At 31.0% G+C, this 16163-nt stretch overlaps 2 protein-coding genes across 2 annotated transcripts; both read left to right on the top strand.

Annotated features, from left to right (window-relative positions):
• Positions 1-1033: 1033 nt before the first annotated feature.
• INS49_004602 (uncharacterized protein) lies at positions 1034-1747 on the top strand (the record flags this gene model as incomplete). Its single annotated transcript, XM_043165390.1, has 1 exon — positions 1034-1747. The coding sequence occupies one exon, from the start codon at positions 1034-1036 to the stop codon at positions 1745-1747; it is 714 nt and encodes a 237-aa protein (XP_043018105.1).
• A 1199-nt stretch (positions 1748-2946) lies between these two features.
• Positions 2947-4163, top strand: INS49_004601 (uncharacterized protein; the record flags this gene model as incomplete). Its single annotated transcript, XM_043165389.1, has 2 exons — positions 2947-3172; positions 3898-4163. The coding sequence occupies 2 exons, from the start codon at positions 2947-2949 to the stop codon at positions 4161-4163; spliced, it is 492 nt and encodes a 163-aa protein (XP_043018104.1).
• Positions 4164-16163: the final 12000 nt, after the last annotated feature.

The raw sequence follows: 16163 nt of genomic DNA, 5'->3' as shown, positions 1-16163 counted from the left end.
AGGCGTTCTTCAAGTCAATCGAGGCGATGAGGCATGAGAGAATCGTATTCAAAGGCCGACTGAAAGCTGATACGAACAGTGATGACAGAAAGAGCCAAGGGAGTCGTTCAGAAGCCAGTTAACAAGCGTATGTCAACACCTACCGAGTAGAGCCCCGTGCAATTCACTCTCGACATTCACCCGTCGCCTCAACCTCATAAGCTTTGGCATCCCAATAATCACAACGACAAGGCGAGCTGGCACAACGGCAAAGCGAGCGACTTCGTTCAGACACAGTGCCCACCGCAACGCCAATAAACACGCAGGTAGGTGGGGTAATAAAGTCACTGCAAAGAAATATCCCGAAGCTCCTGCAAAAGGAAGTACCGAAAGGAGGGACGCGCTGTAGCACCCTATAGGGGTGGCAGGGCGTGAGGAGGGTGTTGGCGACGACCTCTCTTTTTGCACTGGCCAATGCCGCTCTTTAAAAGGCAACCGTGACAATTTGAATTTACATACGCCTCCGTCTCAATGAGCATTTATCTCTTATGCGGGAGACTCGATTCCATGAGTTCTGGCAATGTGGAGTTTATTATTGGCAGTCTCCATCAAAGTGTCTTGAAATACAAAAGCCCTTTCATTTGACCGTGCCCGACTCGAGGCTATGTTCATCACGAATTATGTTGCTTCTCATTACAAGAATCTCCGAGTATTGTTTAAAGATTTCGTATAGTCCTATTCTGAGGACTCACTGGGATTCAGAACACTCCCGAAATCACGGCTGTGAAGCAATAACTAGCGCGAGGGCGACACTCAGGCCACCCAGAGATCACAACCACGATGCACAGAACTACATAGTAATATTGCCATTCTCGCTTCCTCAAACCTTAATTACCATCGGGTTGAACAGACAAAATAGCGGTTTTGGGCATCAATGACCCATACAGAACTAGAAGTTCAAGTCATCTTCCCATCTCCCCTGAAAATGTGAGTTACAAGCACGCAGCCTCCTTCTCCCCTGAAATTCCCTCGCGGCACGCCACGAGCAATAATTATGTCACACTCAGAAGACAACGACCAACCACTCAACTTCGGCTCCGACCTCAGTATTAAGGCATGCATTCAAAACTGCCTGGGTGGGGAATTCTGTGACTGTGATCACCACCGAGAAAACTTCGACGACCCGGGGGGTCAGCCGGCATCCGCTCCCTATCAACAACCCACCGCCCGCGAGCCCCTCCTTTCCGTCGCCTCGTCCGCACAGGGGCCAAGCCAGCCGCGGCAGATCGTTCAGCAGTACCAGCCAGTGCGACCGATGAACTATGGCTCAAACTCGTACGCGGGACAAGGCAATCCTCGAAACCATGCCGGCCACGGTGGGAGCTATGCTGGTCATCCTGCGAGTGAGGGCGGCTACCTTACAACCTACGGCGGCGTGTTCATAGCTCCGCAACACCCTCCCGGATTCACCACGCAGGGCTCATCGTACCAAGAGGGCAGAGACGTCACCCCCCTCCAGGAGTCTCGGGGCTGGTTTCGGGATCATGCAGGGCGTCTCTACAACGGCCTGGGTGAACATATCAACGAACGGGGTGAGGTTATTCAGCCCGCTGCCTCCAGCGTGCCGCAATCGTCTCCGAGATCTGGCTTGTCTGGTGATGAATCTGGCAGAACCGCGCCGTCGCATCGTTCAGACTCGAGCGCTCATGGCTCCCGAGCTGGTTCTCATCATGGCCATCATCATGGGAACAAACAGAAGAATCACTAGCATGGAGCATTCTGATTTGTGAGGTGGAGAATGAGGGCAGGAGTTGATATCGCAGGCGATGACTTTTGATTTGACTTTCAGCGGACATCTGGAGTAAAGTTTTGGTGTTCGTACTATGGCTTCCAAGTTTAGATCTAGATATAATTGTATTCAAAATATAGATTTCAAGCGATTTCTTTTACATGAGATCCTCTTCATCTGAAATGCACTCCGACGGCGGCGCTTGTCATCGCCCTCCATGCATAGATGCGTTTTACGCGAGCACCTGAGCGGTCCCGACCAACTAAGGCAATATGATGCATGATAAAATCTTCGCAAATATCGATAGAACCCTGCGCTCTTGGCTGTAGTGCGTGGCATCAAGAATACCTAGGTATGCGAGCCTTGAAGAGACGAAGGGGTGTTGCCTCTCCGCCGCCACGGTCTCAAACTTCCCACTCACATGACTATTCCTCCGTAACCTGAAAGGGTAGCAGACACCGAACTCATACCGAAAGGGCTCATTTTGACAAGATTGAGAAGACTGGGAACATTTGAACACTACTGGCCATTTCTTGTGGAAACGATCCCACCGACGGTACACAAATGATGCTCCAGCCCGGCAATAATGAAGAGCCCTATGTCATAATTCGGTCAGAGTTCATTGTCCCAGAATAATCATGAGCAGGTAAAAGCCAGCCCGGAGATGCGTGTACAAGCTTTCGTATGGCCAACACATTTAGAAAATAGATCTTAACGAATTACAACCAACGGAACCGCAATATGGAATTATTTCAGAAGGTCGCGATTAATTGGGTGACTCTACCTCTCCAGTCACAAAGACATCCAGAAGTACCCAACGAGTTGCGGTCAAAGTGAGCATCGTTCCTGCTTCATCACTGGACCGCACTCGGCCAACATCGAAGACCAGTGACCAACTCCAACCCTTTGTCCATACCTGCGTGCGTGAGCAAGACGAGTGACACGTTTCCGTTGCTGAGACTCGACATCGCCGTCAACTATAAATACCTGCGTCTTGTGGACCTCCTTGCAGCTCTTGACTTCCACAGCAACAAGTCCAAGCAAGAGAAACACATTGATCCATCCACCAGAACGACACAGCCTCCTCCCTACGCAAGATACCGCAACGAGCCTATACTATCTACAATACCCCTTCACTTATACCTTCACGGAACAACCTCTCAAATAACACACACAAAATGTCAAGCCAGCAGAACGGCACTGACGGCGTCAACGGAACTGGCGGCTCCCAGGGGTCTTCCGGTGCGTCGGTGAGTCAAGGCACTGCGGGCTTCTTGGTCGACATTGCGCGTCAGCAGCAGAGGGACCGAGCCGCTGAGCAGGAACGCCAGGCTTCCTCCGGCTCCCAGGGACAGGGCCAGAACGCCGGTGGCCAGAACGGCACCGGCCCGAACGGCGTCAACGGTCACAATTAGGACGGTTTCTAGCAAGGCCCGAGGGGATCCACAAGAGCCGAGGAGGCAGCAACGGCAGCGCTGGCATAGAAGGAAGCACGCCCCCCAGGCTCCGACAAGAAGATGGAGGCACAGTCAGGAATTCCGTTATGCTATGAGCAGTTGAAATTCTCCGATTATTGATTATGCGCACAATCAGACGCCTGGAGCGGGCGCATTGGACCTCGCGGTCGGAATTATGGTTTGGGTAGCTTGTGAGGCAGCATAGGGCAATGGAGACTACCCGAACCGAACAGCAAGATCGCGCTTTGAATGTCTCGTAAGGTTTTCAGTGTTGATGCTAGACCGTGTTGACAATTACTTAGATGTGATACTTGGATGTCTTGTGTCATTGTAAAATGAGAGCTGTTAAAGCCTCAAGAATGACATTGTCCAAAGACAGACATATGTGTAGCATCTTGGTCTGCAATATTCCAAGAGCTGATGACTCAGGCACTTGGAAGTTCCATCGACTTTGGTGACTGGTCGCTCGACACTATGTCTCTGCACTAGCTCTGAGGCACTCCAGACTTCGAGGAGGGAGGACACTCCGTGCCGGAAGATTGAGAAATAGCTATACTGCAATCTTCCAAAACCTATCCACGAAACCAAGGACAGTGAGAATGAAAGACACATCTCAAAGAGGGAAACACCCCCTCGGAATCCACAAATCCTGACCTCGCAACCAGAAAACAGGACGTGCCACATTCACATCTACCCAAAACCCGAAGGAAGTCCCATCAGACACGACAAGCCCATCCATCGACCACCCGCCCGTGGCCATCCACACCCCTGCGGAAGCGACCGCCCATGTGCGCGTCAAAGGCCACGCCCAGCGACCCAGTCCAGTCGGCCCACGGCGGCCCGCGCAGAAAGCCGCAAGCGAGGGCTACACAACAGAGAAGAGGGCCCCTCGGACTCGGTGCCACAGGCCAATCAAGGACATGATACACACGGCATGAGGGGGCGTGGGCAAAAGCAGCTGGGGTGCATGCGTCGGGAGGAGGAGGAGTAGGACAGAGTCAGGCATATGATGCGATCAATGCATACACACAAAGCACAGACACATACATAGCCGACAAGCGCCAGGCAGCGCGGCAAAGGGCAGGTCGCACACACGGACACACATACACACAGACACGGGAATAGACATGCAGTGCAAAGTGAGCATCTTGTCCAGATGCGCCATCGTCAGGGGGGTTTGATTCGCCGCAGACCGGGAGGCGAAAGGGAATCAATGAATCCTTCGCCGGCCTGTGCTGCACCCACCCTTCCTACCCACGTGCCGAATATGCACGTCAAGCCTGTATTCTCTCTGGCTAGGAGGATTGAGGAGTGGGCTTGTTATCTGTCTGCCTGGAGCCGGGGGCCCTGACCTGCCATGTACGGCAGGTTAATATGCGGTTGGAGAGGGTTCGCTAGGCCGCTGCCAATGCAGGAATCGAGGAAGGATCGGGACGGAGAAGGGGGGGGGTTTGATGGATGGGGATGCGCCGGCCGACGGCTGTTGCGATTGGCGGCGATATCTCGGCAGCGCCCGCAACTCAGCCTGCTCGCAACGGCGCTGGACGGGCTTTCCTGCAGCGCGCAGCAGGGCCGTCTGTGGCTGCAGAAAGAGAACTGCAGAAGACGGCTTCAGGTAGAAGGAGCACGCACACACGTTGCAGCGTGGCTTGACCGGCACGAGGTGGGAGGGCAAAAAGGGCAGATGGGGATATTTGCCAATGTGACGCTTGTCACGGACGGGTCGCATCCGAGGGAGCTGAGTTTGGGGGCCAAATTGGAGAGTCGGCCGTTCTGGACGCAGGGTGAGAGATTGGGATAGTGAAACTCTATGACCCGTATGAGAAGATATATCGCACTGTAAACAGTGCGAGCAATTTGGGGGATTCGGGGTATGTATTGCTTAAATAGGTTTAAGTTTACTTTTAAAGCTAAAAATTGCCTATTTAGGGCCCTTAAGGGCTAAACGCCCCTGCCCGCACCATATAAACCCTCTTTTTTCAATGGCAAAACCCTAAGCCTAAATCATAATAACATTATTGCAAACATATATACTTCTTATCCTTAATTTGCTTTTATTAATAAATTAAGAAAAGGGTTAATATTGGTTTAAGTTGTGAGTTATTGCGTTTGCTATGCCAAAATAAAATAAATAAAAACTTATATTGTTATGTTAGCCTTTATAAATATTTATTTTAAATTAGGTTTTTAATAATAATAAATAAACGTTAATAACTATTCTTATCTTAATTTTTTTTAAAAAAAATAACTATAAAGGGTTATATTATTATAAAAAGCCGCAAAATCTTTTTTTGGGTTTCTCTTTATTATTATAGCCCTTTATTAACCTCTTTATAACTTTAAAATTATACTAAATATTGCATTAAGTTAGCGAACTTAATATAGCGTTTTTAATTTATTATTAACTTTTTAATTAAAGCGGCATTTTTAAAGAGCTATAAGCTTGCTTATCTTTATTTATTTTATTATGCTTAGCGGTAATTAAAGTAATAGTAAAATATTAAATGCAAACTTAAATAAAGGCTAAGCTATTTTTATTATCTTTATTTTTTAATCCTAGAGTTTCATTTTTATTAATTATATAGTTAATTAATATATCTTTTTAATTAATGCTTTAATTATTTTAATTATTATTATTATTATTTAAGTTAAATTTTTCCTTAAAATTGCTATTAATTAAGTTAATTATATTTTTTGCATTTAAGTTATTTTGCTAAAGCTAATTTACCTTTTTAATATATTATTAAATTATTATTATAAGGTCCTTTCTTAAGTAATATATTTTCTATATAATAATCTTTATTACTTGCTTTATTTTTTTAACTTAGCTTTTTTTTTATTTTAATTTACGCAAAGCCTTTTTTAAATTGCCTTTTTAATTGAAATAGCGCGGGGAAACACTTATTTCTGCCTTTTTCTTTATAATTTTCTTATTTTAAGTTAATAGGGTTTTCTTTTTATAAGGCTTAATAATAATTAAATCTAAGTAATTTTAAAGGAAAGATTTAATATTTAAATAATAACTCTTTTTATTAGCTCCCTAATTAAATTTTTAAGAAATGCTTAAAACGTTATTTTTAGCTATAATTAGGTATAAAAGTTAGGGGCTTAGTAAGTTAAGGTTTCTTTTAATAGCTTGCTAAAGGCTATTTAAGATTTCCTTTTTTTAGGCTTAAGCAATATAGTTTTTAATTTAATTCCTTAAAAAAGCATATAACCTTTTCCTATTACTATTTTTTATAAAATAATAAAGAAAACCCCAGTTTATTAAGCGGTTTTTATAATTTAGGTTAATAATAAGTATATAATTCCTTAAATCTTAAATTTCTTAAGTAATCTTTATTATTAAGTTAGCTAAATTTATAAGGGTTTTTAACTGCTTAATATAATATTATAAAACTTAGTAAATTAAAAGTTTTATATTATTAATTATTTATAACCATTTTAATTAATTAATTCCCTTATTATTTATTATTATTAAAAGCAAAATATATAATAAAGTTTTAAATCTTAGTTTATAAAGTATTAAATATTTAATATTTTAAGCAAACCTTTGCTAGCGCTTATCTTATATAAAAATATTAAAAGGAATTTATTTTAAATCCCTTATATTTATGCTATTATTTTTTATAAATAACTTGCTTATAACTTTAATTATAAATTAGCTATTTATATTTTTTTATTTAATTTTTTAATAAATAATGCAAGGGTTTTAAGAATTGCATTTTTAATAATCTTTCTGCTTTTCTTTAAACCTATTTTCCCCTTTAAGTAACTATTAATTTAAGGTTTAATGCTTTTAATTAAATAAAGTTTTTTAAAACTTAATATTTTAATAGCTTGCTTTATAAATAATTTGCTTAAACTTTATATTTACTAAGCAACCCTTTTTATTAAATATTAAGCTTAAGTTAAGCTTAAGCAAATCCTTAGCGCCTTATTTCCTTAAGAAGTTTGCGATTTAATTAAACTACCTTCCTTATTTATTAATAGCAGTTATTAAAGCAATGCTTAGTAATATATACTTAGTTTTCTTTTATTATTAATATAAAGGCTAATAATTAAGCTTTATAGCTTAATTATATATATTTAATAATAATTTTAATTAATCTTATATTTATAATAGGATATTTCTTAATAGTTAAGCTTATAATAATAACTTAAGGTAATCTTAAATATAAGTTAGTAAGTATACTTAGCCCATTTTAAGTATTTTTAAAATATTAAAGGGAATTACTTTTTATTCTTCTTAAGTATTAATTATAATATATTTTCTTTGCTTAAAATATTAAGGTAAGTAATTAAGCTGTTTTAAATTAAGTTTTATTTATATTTCCTTTTTTTATTTATATGCCTTTTAATAAAGTAAATAATGCCTTTTAATTAATGCATCTTTACCTTTTAAACCCTATCTTTTCCCTTATTAAAATTCTTTATAAATTTAGGTTTTAAACTTTCATTATTATTATTAAGTGGGTTACTCTTATTATTTAAGTTATTTAGGTTGGGATCTTAAATTGGCGCATTCTTCCGCTTAATACTTTTATTACTTTATTTATTCTTAATAATCTTGCTTTTTTAATTGGCAAAGCTAGCTAAAATATTAGGATTAGGAGTGGGATTTCCTATAAGCAAAATCTTTTTTGCTTTTTAGTTAAATAATAATGCTGCCTCTTATATATTATTCTCTTTATTTAGGTTCTTATCCTAAAGCTATATAGCTAGGATGTTATTTAGGTTTAGTATTCCCATTATTAACTTTATATATATGTTTTAATCTTTGCATAGCATGCTTTTTAATAACCTTATTTAATGCTTTACCTTATTATTATTAAGATTTATTATTATTATATTTTAATTATAAAGTTAGTTATTAAGATATAAGATAATATTTACGGTTTATTTATTTTAGCCTATTACTTAGCGTTAAAATGCTTATTATTAATTATAGTTATATTTAAAATCTAGATTAATAATTAATTTATAATATCCTGCTATTTCCTTATAATATAGGATTTATATAATATAGTTTAAGTCCCGGCCTTTGCTTTCCTTTTTATTATTATATAAAGTAGCTAGGGGTTGGCCTTATAAGCCATAGGGGCGTATTATGCCGATTTAAATAGTTTTATTTAAAAGCTTATGGGTTATCTTATTTATAAAAACCGCTGCTTAGTTAATATAAAAATTATATTAAGCACTTATGTTTTAAATAATATTAGCGTTTTAGCTTAGTTAAATATAAAACTTAAAAAGCTGGATTAAGGTGGGGGCTTGCTTTTTAAACTTAAGAATTAAAGCTTAATATATGGTAAAAAATAAATATTAATTCTTATAACCTAAAATTAAAAGCAATTAATAACTTACCGGGAATTGCTTAATAAACCTTTTTATTGCATTAAATTATTTATATGCCTGCTTAATTAAAAGGTTAAGCGTTCCTTATAAGCACCCTTTAAACTTCTTTTTTTTTAAAATAATAAACTTAAAGATAAGGAATTTTTAGCTAGTATTCTTTAAATTCTTTTAAATAATTTATTTAAACCTTTTTATTATATTATGGTTTTGCATTTTATAAATAATCTTATTAATTAAGCTTAAATTTATATTATTTATTTTTAACTTTAAATGGCTTGCCTTAACCTTAATTATAAGTTTGGTTTAAATGCATAGTAAATTTAGGTTTGCTATATAGGTAATTTAAGTAAACTTTGCATTTATAAGGAACTTATTTAATAACTTAATTTTAATTATTACCTTTTTTAATGCTGCTTTTTATATTTTTATTGGTTTTAAGTTTTTAAAGGTTTTCTTTAAGCAATAAGTATATTAATATTATTCCTTATCTTTTAGCTTTAAGCGTTTCTTTTTCTTTTAAGCAAAAGTTAAGGCTTAAGTAAACTCTTTTAAGGTTAAAATGGGCTTATAAGCAGGCTTTATTAAAAGTATAACTTAAATTAAATTATTATAAACCTTATATAATATAAAATCTTATGCTTTTAACTTATTGCTATTTTAAGCTTAAGTCTTTTTTAGCTTTTTTTAATATTAATTTTAAAGATATTATATAATAATAAAATAGATTAAGCTTAATATATATAATCTTTATAATTAATATCTTACTTATACTTAAAATTTATAATTTAAAGTATTTTTAATTAATTTAAGGTTTTACATAATTAAGGTAAAGTTAAGGTATTAATTTTTATAATTCCTTTATAAAATAAGCTTAATATACTTAAGTATATAAAAACCTTTTAACTTAATTGCAACAAGCTTATGCTTAAACTTTATATAAAGGCTTTGCTTTTCTTTATTTTTATTAAAAATTTTTAGCTTTATTAATTAAGCCTCCTTTCCGCTTAAGCTAGCTTATAGGCATGGTAATTTCCCCTTTTAGGCTTTTTCTTAGTTTATGCTTAAAACCTTTATTAACTTTTTATTTAATTTTAAGGCCATTCTTTTTTCTTATATGCTCTTTAATATAAAAACTTTTAGGTAAGGGTATTAGGTTTATTAATACGTAAAGTTATAGGAATTTAATGGCTAATCTTAATTTAAAATAGGGTTCTTAATTAGCGCGCTTATTTAGGGCGCTGTTATGGGCTGGCCCCAAAGGGGCTGCAGGCTGGCTAGCGCCTTCTTCCATAAGCTGCAAAAGCAGCAACTAATTAAGCCAAAAGGTACGTAATAATCCAAGCTCCCTTGGATTATCTAGCCATACTATATAAGGCTTAGGCAATAGCCCAAGCCTATCACATAGCCCCTTTCCCCAGGACCCCCTTAATATAGTGGTACAATTACCCCCAAGGCTTACCCGCGACATCGCCTTTTCAAGCCAAGGTTCTTCTTCATGAAAGGGGTGCCCGCACATTGCGGCAAACGTAACTCAAACCTTTAACCCTAGAGCTTAGATTATTTGTTATGGGCTGGCCCCAAAGGGGCTGCAGGCTGGCTAGCGCCTTCTTCCATAAGCTGCAAAAGCAGCAACTAATTAAGCCAAAAGGTACGTAATAATCTAAGCTCCCTTGGATTATCTAGCCACACTATATAAGGCTTGGGTAATAGCCCAAGCCCATCATAGGCGCTTTTAATAGCTCCTTAGGCTTATAAGTTAAGGTTTAAGGTATTGCTTATTTATATATATTGTAATGCCCTTAATGCGCGGATCCCAAGTTTATTATACTCTTATAATAGTGCCTTATATATTTAAGTATTAAAGTTATGTTATTATATAATGGTTTAAAAAAGTTTAGGAAAGGTTAATAAAATAAAAGGTTATAATGGAAAAAAGTAAAGGTTTATTTTAAGTGGTTGTTTATAAAAAAAATCATTCCTTTTTACTTTAAACTAAGAAGTTTAAATAATTTAATGAAAAAAATAAAAGTTTTAAGATAGTTTTAATTATTTTAATATAAAACTTTATAAAATTTCTTATAATTTTAATTTAAATATTATAATAATAATAAGTATATAAGTAATATATTATTTAAATTAGGTAAGTATATGGTATAAGCTGGATATATATATGCCTTTTAATGCCCTTAATTTTATAAGCTATAACCTTATAGCTTTTATAATACTCTTATTAATATTATAAATCCTTCTTCCTTTATATTAAATGCATTTTAATAAGTTTATAATATAAGGATGTAAGTTTAAAGGCTTAGCCTTATTTAATACTTTATTTTTCCTTAACTTTATTCTTATAATCTTCTTTTCTTTATTTAAGTTTTATATTACTTAATATCCCTTTAATTTTAAAGGCTTTATTTAATATAGTTTAAGGTTATTTATATAAACCTTTTTTTTTTATTTTTAAATATAAAATCCATAATGTAAATTATTATATTTAAGGCAAGATTAATTATCTTTTAAGGACTTATTTATTTTAGCTAAAAAGCTTTAGCCCTTTTTTTATTATAAGGGTCTTTTGGCTTCCTGTTTTAAAAGTTTTAAATTTTTAAATTTCTTATAGCTGGAATCTTTTCTTATATTAATTTGCCTACTTTAAAGGTTTTTAAATGCTAATTAAGCATTTTTTCTATCGTAGTCTTTAATAACCTCTTTATATATTTAAATCTTATTAACTTAATCTTTTTTATATAAGCAAAGATTAAGGCATTATTATTAAGGGTTTGTTCCTTAACTAAGCTTAATACTTTTTATCTTTTTAATTTTATATTTGCATTTAAGAGTCTTGGCTTCCTCTTTATTAACTAGCTTAGCGTTATTTTAGCTAATATATACCTTAACTTTCTTATTAAGCAATTATTAATATTAACTATAATATTAAGTAAAGCTATTAGCCATAAGTTTAACTGCTTATATTGCCAATCTTAAGCTTATTATTTTAATCCCCTCTTAATTATCTTTATTATAAACTTAGCTTTTTCTATTAAGGCTAAATAATATATAAGGCTAAATAATGGCTTAGTTTTATAAAATTTAAAAAACTCTTAAACTTAGTTATTATAAAAATAAAAGGCATTATTTAAGTATACTTATTTTAAAAATCCCGTTATATTAATAATTAATTCCTATAAAGCTATTATTTTCATAGCTATTAACTAAATATAAGCTAATAAAATAATAAACCCATTAAAGTAATTAATAAAAACGTAGAAATAAGTTAATTTATTAATCTTAAATAATATAATCTTACTTAAATAATCCATGCTAATTAAGTTTTATGGCCTTAAAAACACTATAAATATAAATTGAACTTAAATAAAATTCTTTAAACTTTAAAATTAATATATTATACAACTCTTAATATAGCGCTTTATATTTAAGTATTAAGTAGGCTACTATATTTCCCTTTTTAAGTTATAAAGTATAAATATTATAGCAAAATAGCTATAATAATCATAGATATACTTTAATGCAGCCGGAACTTCCTTTTTTAATATATAAGCGGAGTATACCCTTAGCTCTTTTTAAAACTTAAGGGCTTTATTTATAAGTTTATAATTAATTAATCTTTTCTTAATATACCGTTAAACTAGCTTAAGCAGTTTTTTTAAAAATTTATCTCCCTTAAGTAAATATAAAATAACCTGCCTATATTATTTTAAGCTTATATATGCTATGTTAATGGTAACCCCAAGAGCTATTAATAAGGCAATATATAATAAATGCATAAGCAATGCTTAAATCTATGTTTATTGTTCCATATTAACTTATCTTAAATAAGCTAAAATCATTATCTTTATATTTAAGGCATTAAATAAAAGTAAATTTATTATTTCTTTTCTTAATTAAAATAGGCTATTTATTATTTATATTACCTAGGTTATATTTAAATAATAAATTAAGTAAAGATTAAAAGTAGCTATAATATTTAGCTATAATGCAATTCAGTTAATTGATTTTCCATTAATACTTAAGGTTAAAAGCATATTAAGATGGTTAATATATATAATAATAAAGAATTAAGATAGCAAGATATAATCTTTTAATTCTTAAAGCGCTTTAATAACCTTTAATATTTTCCTTTCCTTAATAATATACCTTATTTTTACATTTAAGAGTTGGAAAAACATAAACGTAATTATATATATATTTTTAATTATTTTATTAATTATTTTAATCCTTATTAATAAGCTAGTAAGTTAAAAAAGCATTACTTTAATTACAAAATTTAAAGTATTTATATTAAGATAAAACTGCTTATCCTTATTAAGTGCAGCATTTACTATATTTTGCATTTTATTGCATATATTTATAAATGCCTTAATATATTTTTAGTTTTATATAAAGTTATTATAGTTTTATTAATGCATTTAGCAAGATTGCTTATTAATTAGCATGGTTTTTTATACTTAATTTATATATAAGGTTTTTAAAATTTAAATTAAAGATATTTAGCTAAAAATAAATTCCCTTAAGTATAATAAAAGCTATAAAAAAATATTTAACTCCTTTTAGGTTTTTAAATGGTTTTTTAATTATACTTATTATTAAAATCTTTTTTAATATTTATATATTGGTTTTATAGCCTTATTGCTTAATTTAAAGCTTAAAATAGTAATTTACTTTATAAATAAAATTATTTTTAATGGTTTTAGGTTAATTCTTTTAAATTTAAGTTTAGGGAAATAATATAAGTATAAAAAAGTAAATAAATTATTAAAAAATTTAGTAAAAGCTATATAATTATTAATAAACTTATTAAAAAAGGCATTAAGATATGGAATATATCTTATTATTAATGGTAGTTTTAATCCTTTAAAGCTTGGAATTATTAGCTAGGCTTTAAAGATTATATTTCTTAGCATACTATATATATAACTTGCTTTAGCCATGCTTTAAGGCATTTAGTTTATAAAATATTATGCATAAGAAGTAATTATTACTGCTTTATACTTATTTCTTAGGGTTATTATTACTTTATAGTATTTATGCATTATGTTTTCTTAAAAGAAAACCCTATAGCTTAATTAAAAAATATTCTTAAAGATATAAGCTTAATTATAATAAGGTTATTAAAGTAATAAGGTTGCATTATTTATAAGTTAATAATTAAATATTATCTTAAAAGTATTAACCTTAAATGGGAACTTGGTATATATTGCTTATAGTTTAATTGCTAGCTATATTTATCTGGCTTTTTTTAGCTTTAAAAAGAACTTTAAGGTAAATTAACGTTATTTCCTTAAATATAATAGTTATTTTAATTAATATAGTAAGATATTAAGTAATAGCTTAATAATATAGCTAATTAGGTTTATAATTTTAATCTTATTTAAAGATAATATAAAATAATTCCTTTAAGTATATATTAATTTTTAGGCTTAATTTTAATATTATTAGCTATTTATTGCATTGCCTAGGGCAATGCTTGTTTTTTTAAATTAATTATTAATTATTAATTAACTTTTCTTTAATAATAATTGCTAAAGGGGGCGCCTTTTAATATTTTAGTTTAGGCAGATCCTTTATAATATTAACTTATACGCAGCCTTAGTTATTATCTTTTTAATTATACTTAAAAGCATTAACTTTCTTTTTAGCTCTTATTCCTTAATAAAAATGGCTAAATTTAATAATAAATCCTTCTTAATTTAATTTAAATCTTTAAATATAATATTAAAAGCTTACTTGCTTTAATTTTATTTCTTTAAAGCGAATAAGGCTTAATTTATATTATTATAAATATTTAAGTTTTATATAAAGAAAGCTAATTGGTTTTCCTCCTTTATTATTCCGTTTTTATTATTTAAAGTTAGGGTTAATGCTATAATCCTATTATTGTTTTTTTTCCAACCTTATTAAGGCTTATTTATCTTTAATAATTGGTTAATTAAATATAAGCTTACTATATTATAAGCCTTTTTTTTATTTATAGAAATATATATTAATAATATTAATAAGGTAAATATTATTATTATGGTTTTTAATTTAAATTTAATAACAAGGAATAATAACTTAATTATTTAATTATAATCTTAAAATGGTAAGCAATTAATATACTTAATTAAGTTTATAAACTAAATGCGTTTAAAAATACTTTGCTCTTTTTTATAAATTAAGTTTAGCGAACCCTTTTAAGGTTAAAGGTTGCTAATTTATTTTTTGCCTTATTATTTTAAGTTTATATTAAGGACTTGCCGTTATCCCATATTTTAGCATCCTTATTATATTTTAATATTTCCATTAATTCCATATTAGCTAAAAGAGCTATTAACTTAATATAGCGTAAATTTATTAGGAATTTATTATTTCTATTTAAGAAATTACTTTTATTATTTAAGGAATTACTTTTATTGCCTTTCTTTAAGCTCTTTTAATTTAATTTTAATAATTTAAGTGCTAAGGAGTTTGCTTTAACAAACTTTATAATGCTTTTAATATTTATTTAACTCTTTAAGGTTAGTATATTTAAGTTATAGTTAATAACTACTTAATTTCTTTATAGCTAGATTTAACTTAATATTATATTATAGGTATTATTATTTCCAGTAATATAAGCTTAATATATAGTTAAAATCCTTTTAATTATAATAGGGATATTAATATAATGATAAATAAAAGCTATTAAATTATTAGTTAATTTAAGGTATATTTCTCGCTTAATCTTTCTTATAATTAAGTTAAGGCGCTGCATTATTTTTAATTTAATTAATTCTTTTAAGAAATTATTATTTATTATAAGCTGGTTTATGTTAATGCTAGCTATATTACTTTTAATATACCTTAAAGTTAAAGTCTTAATTTTAAAAAGGGATTTATTATAATATATTAGCTTTTTAGCTATATTTATAATCTTTTTCTTGCCTTTTTTTTTTAAATTAGCATTTTTAATATTTATTAAATTAAGCGCTTAGCTTATATATTATTTAAATTCTTAATAAAGGGAATTAATTTAAAAGTTAAGCTAAACTTAATTTAACTTTTATACTTTATAATAAGAATTTAATATTAAATTTATTACTATCTTATTTATTAATTTCTTAAATAAGGATAGTTTTCTTAAGGGCCTTTTAATTTAATTTGCTTATTAAGGTTTTCTTAAATGCTTCCTTAAGCTTTATTAAGGTTTCTTAGCATTTCTTTACCTTTAGGTTTTTATTTCTTGCTAAGTATAAAGAATTAAGTTATATTACACTCCTTAGCGCAAATAAGGTAGCAAGCTAATAAGCCTTATATAAATGCTTATTATCTTTTAATAAAGCCTTAATTTAAGTTTACTTATTTTTAATTATTAATAAGTAAACTTTTCTTTTTATTTAAGTTTATACCTTTTATGCATTAAGTATATTATTTATTACTTTCCTTAATTTTAAAGAATTCTTTAATAATAATATTTTAATAAGTATCTTTATAATTTAAGCTTAGGCTTAAGCTATATATTTAAGGAGGTATAAATTATTAAGGATAAGCTTTTTAGCCTTAATCTTTAACTTAATCTTATTAATTTAATTAAATAATTAATT

This window comes from Diaporthe citri, assembly GCF_014595645.1.
Source record: "Diaporthe citri strain NFHF-8-4 chromosome Unknown scaffold_12, whole genome shotgun sequence".
NCBI classification, from domain to species: Eukaryota; Fungi; Ascomycota; class Sordariomycetes; order Diaporthales; family Diaporthaceae; genus Diaporthe; species Diaporthe citri.
This window is presented reverse-complemented; position numbering and strand designations above follow the sequence as displayed.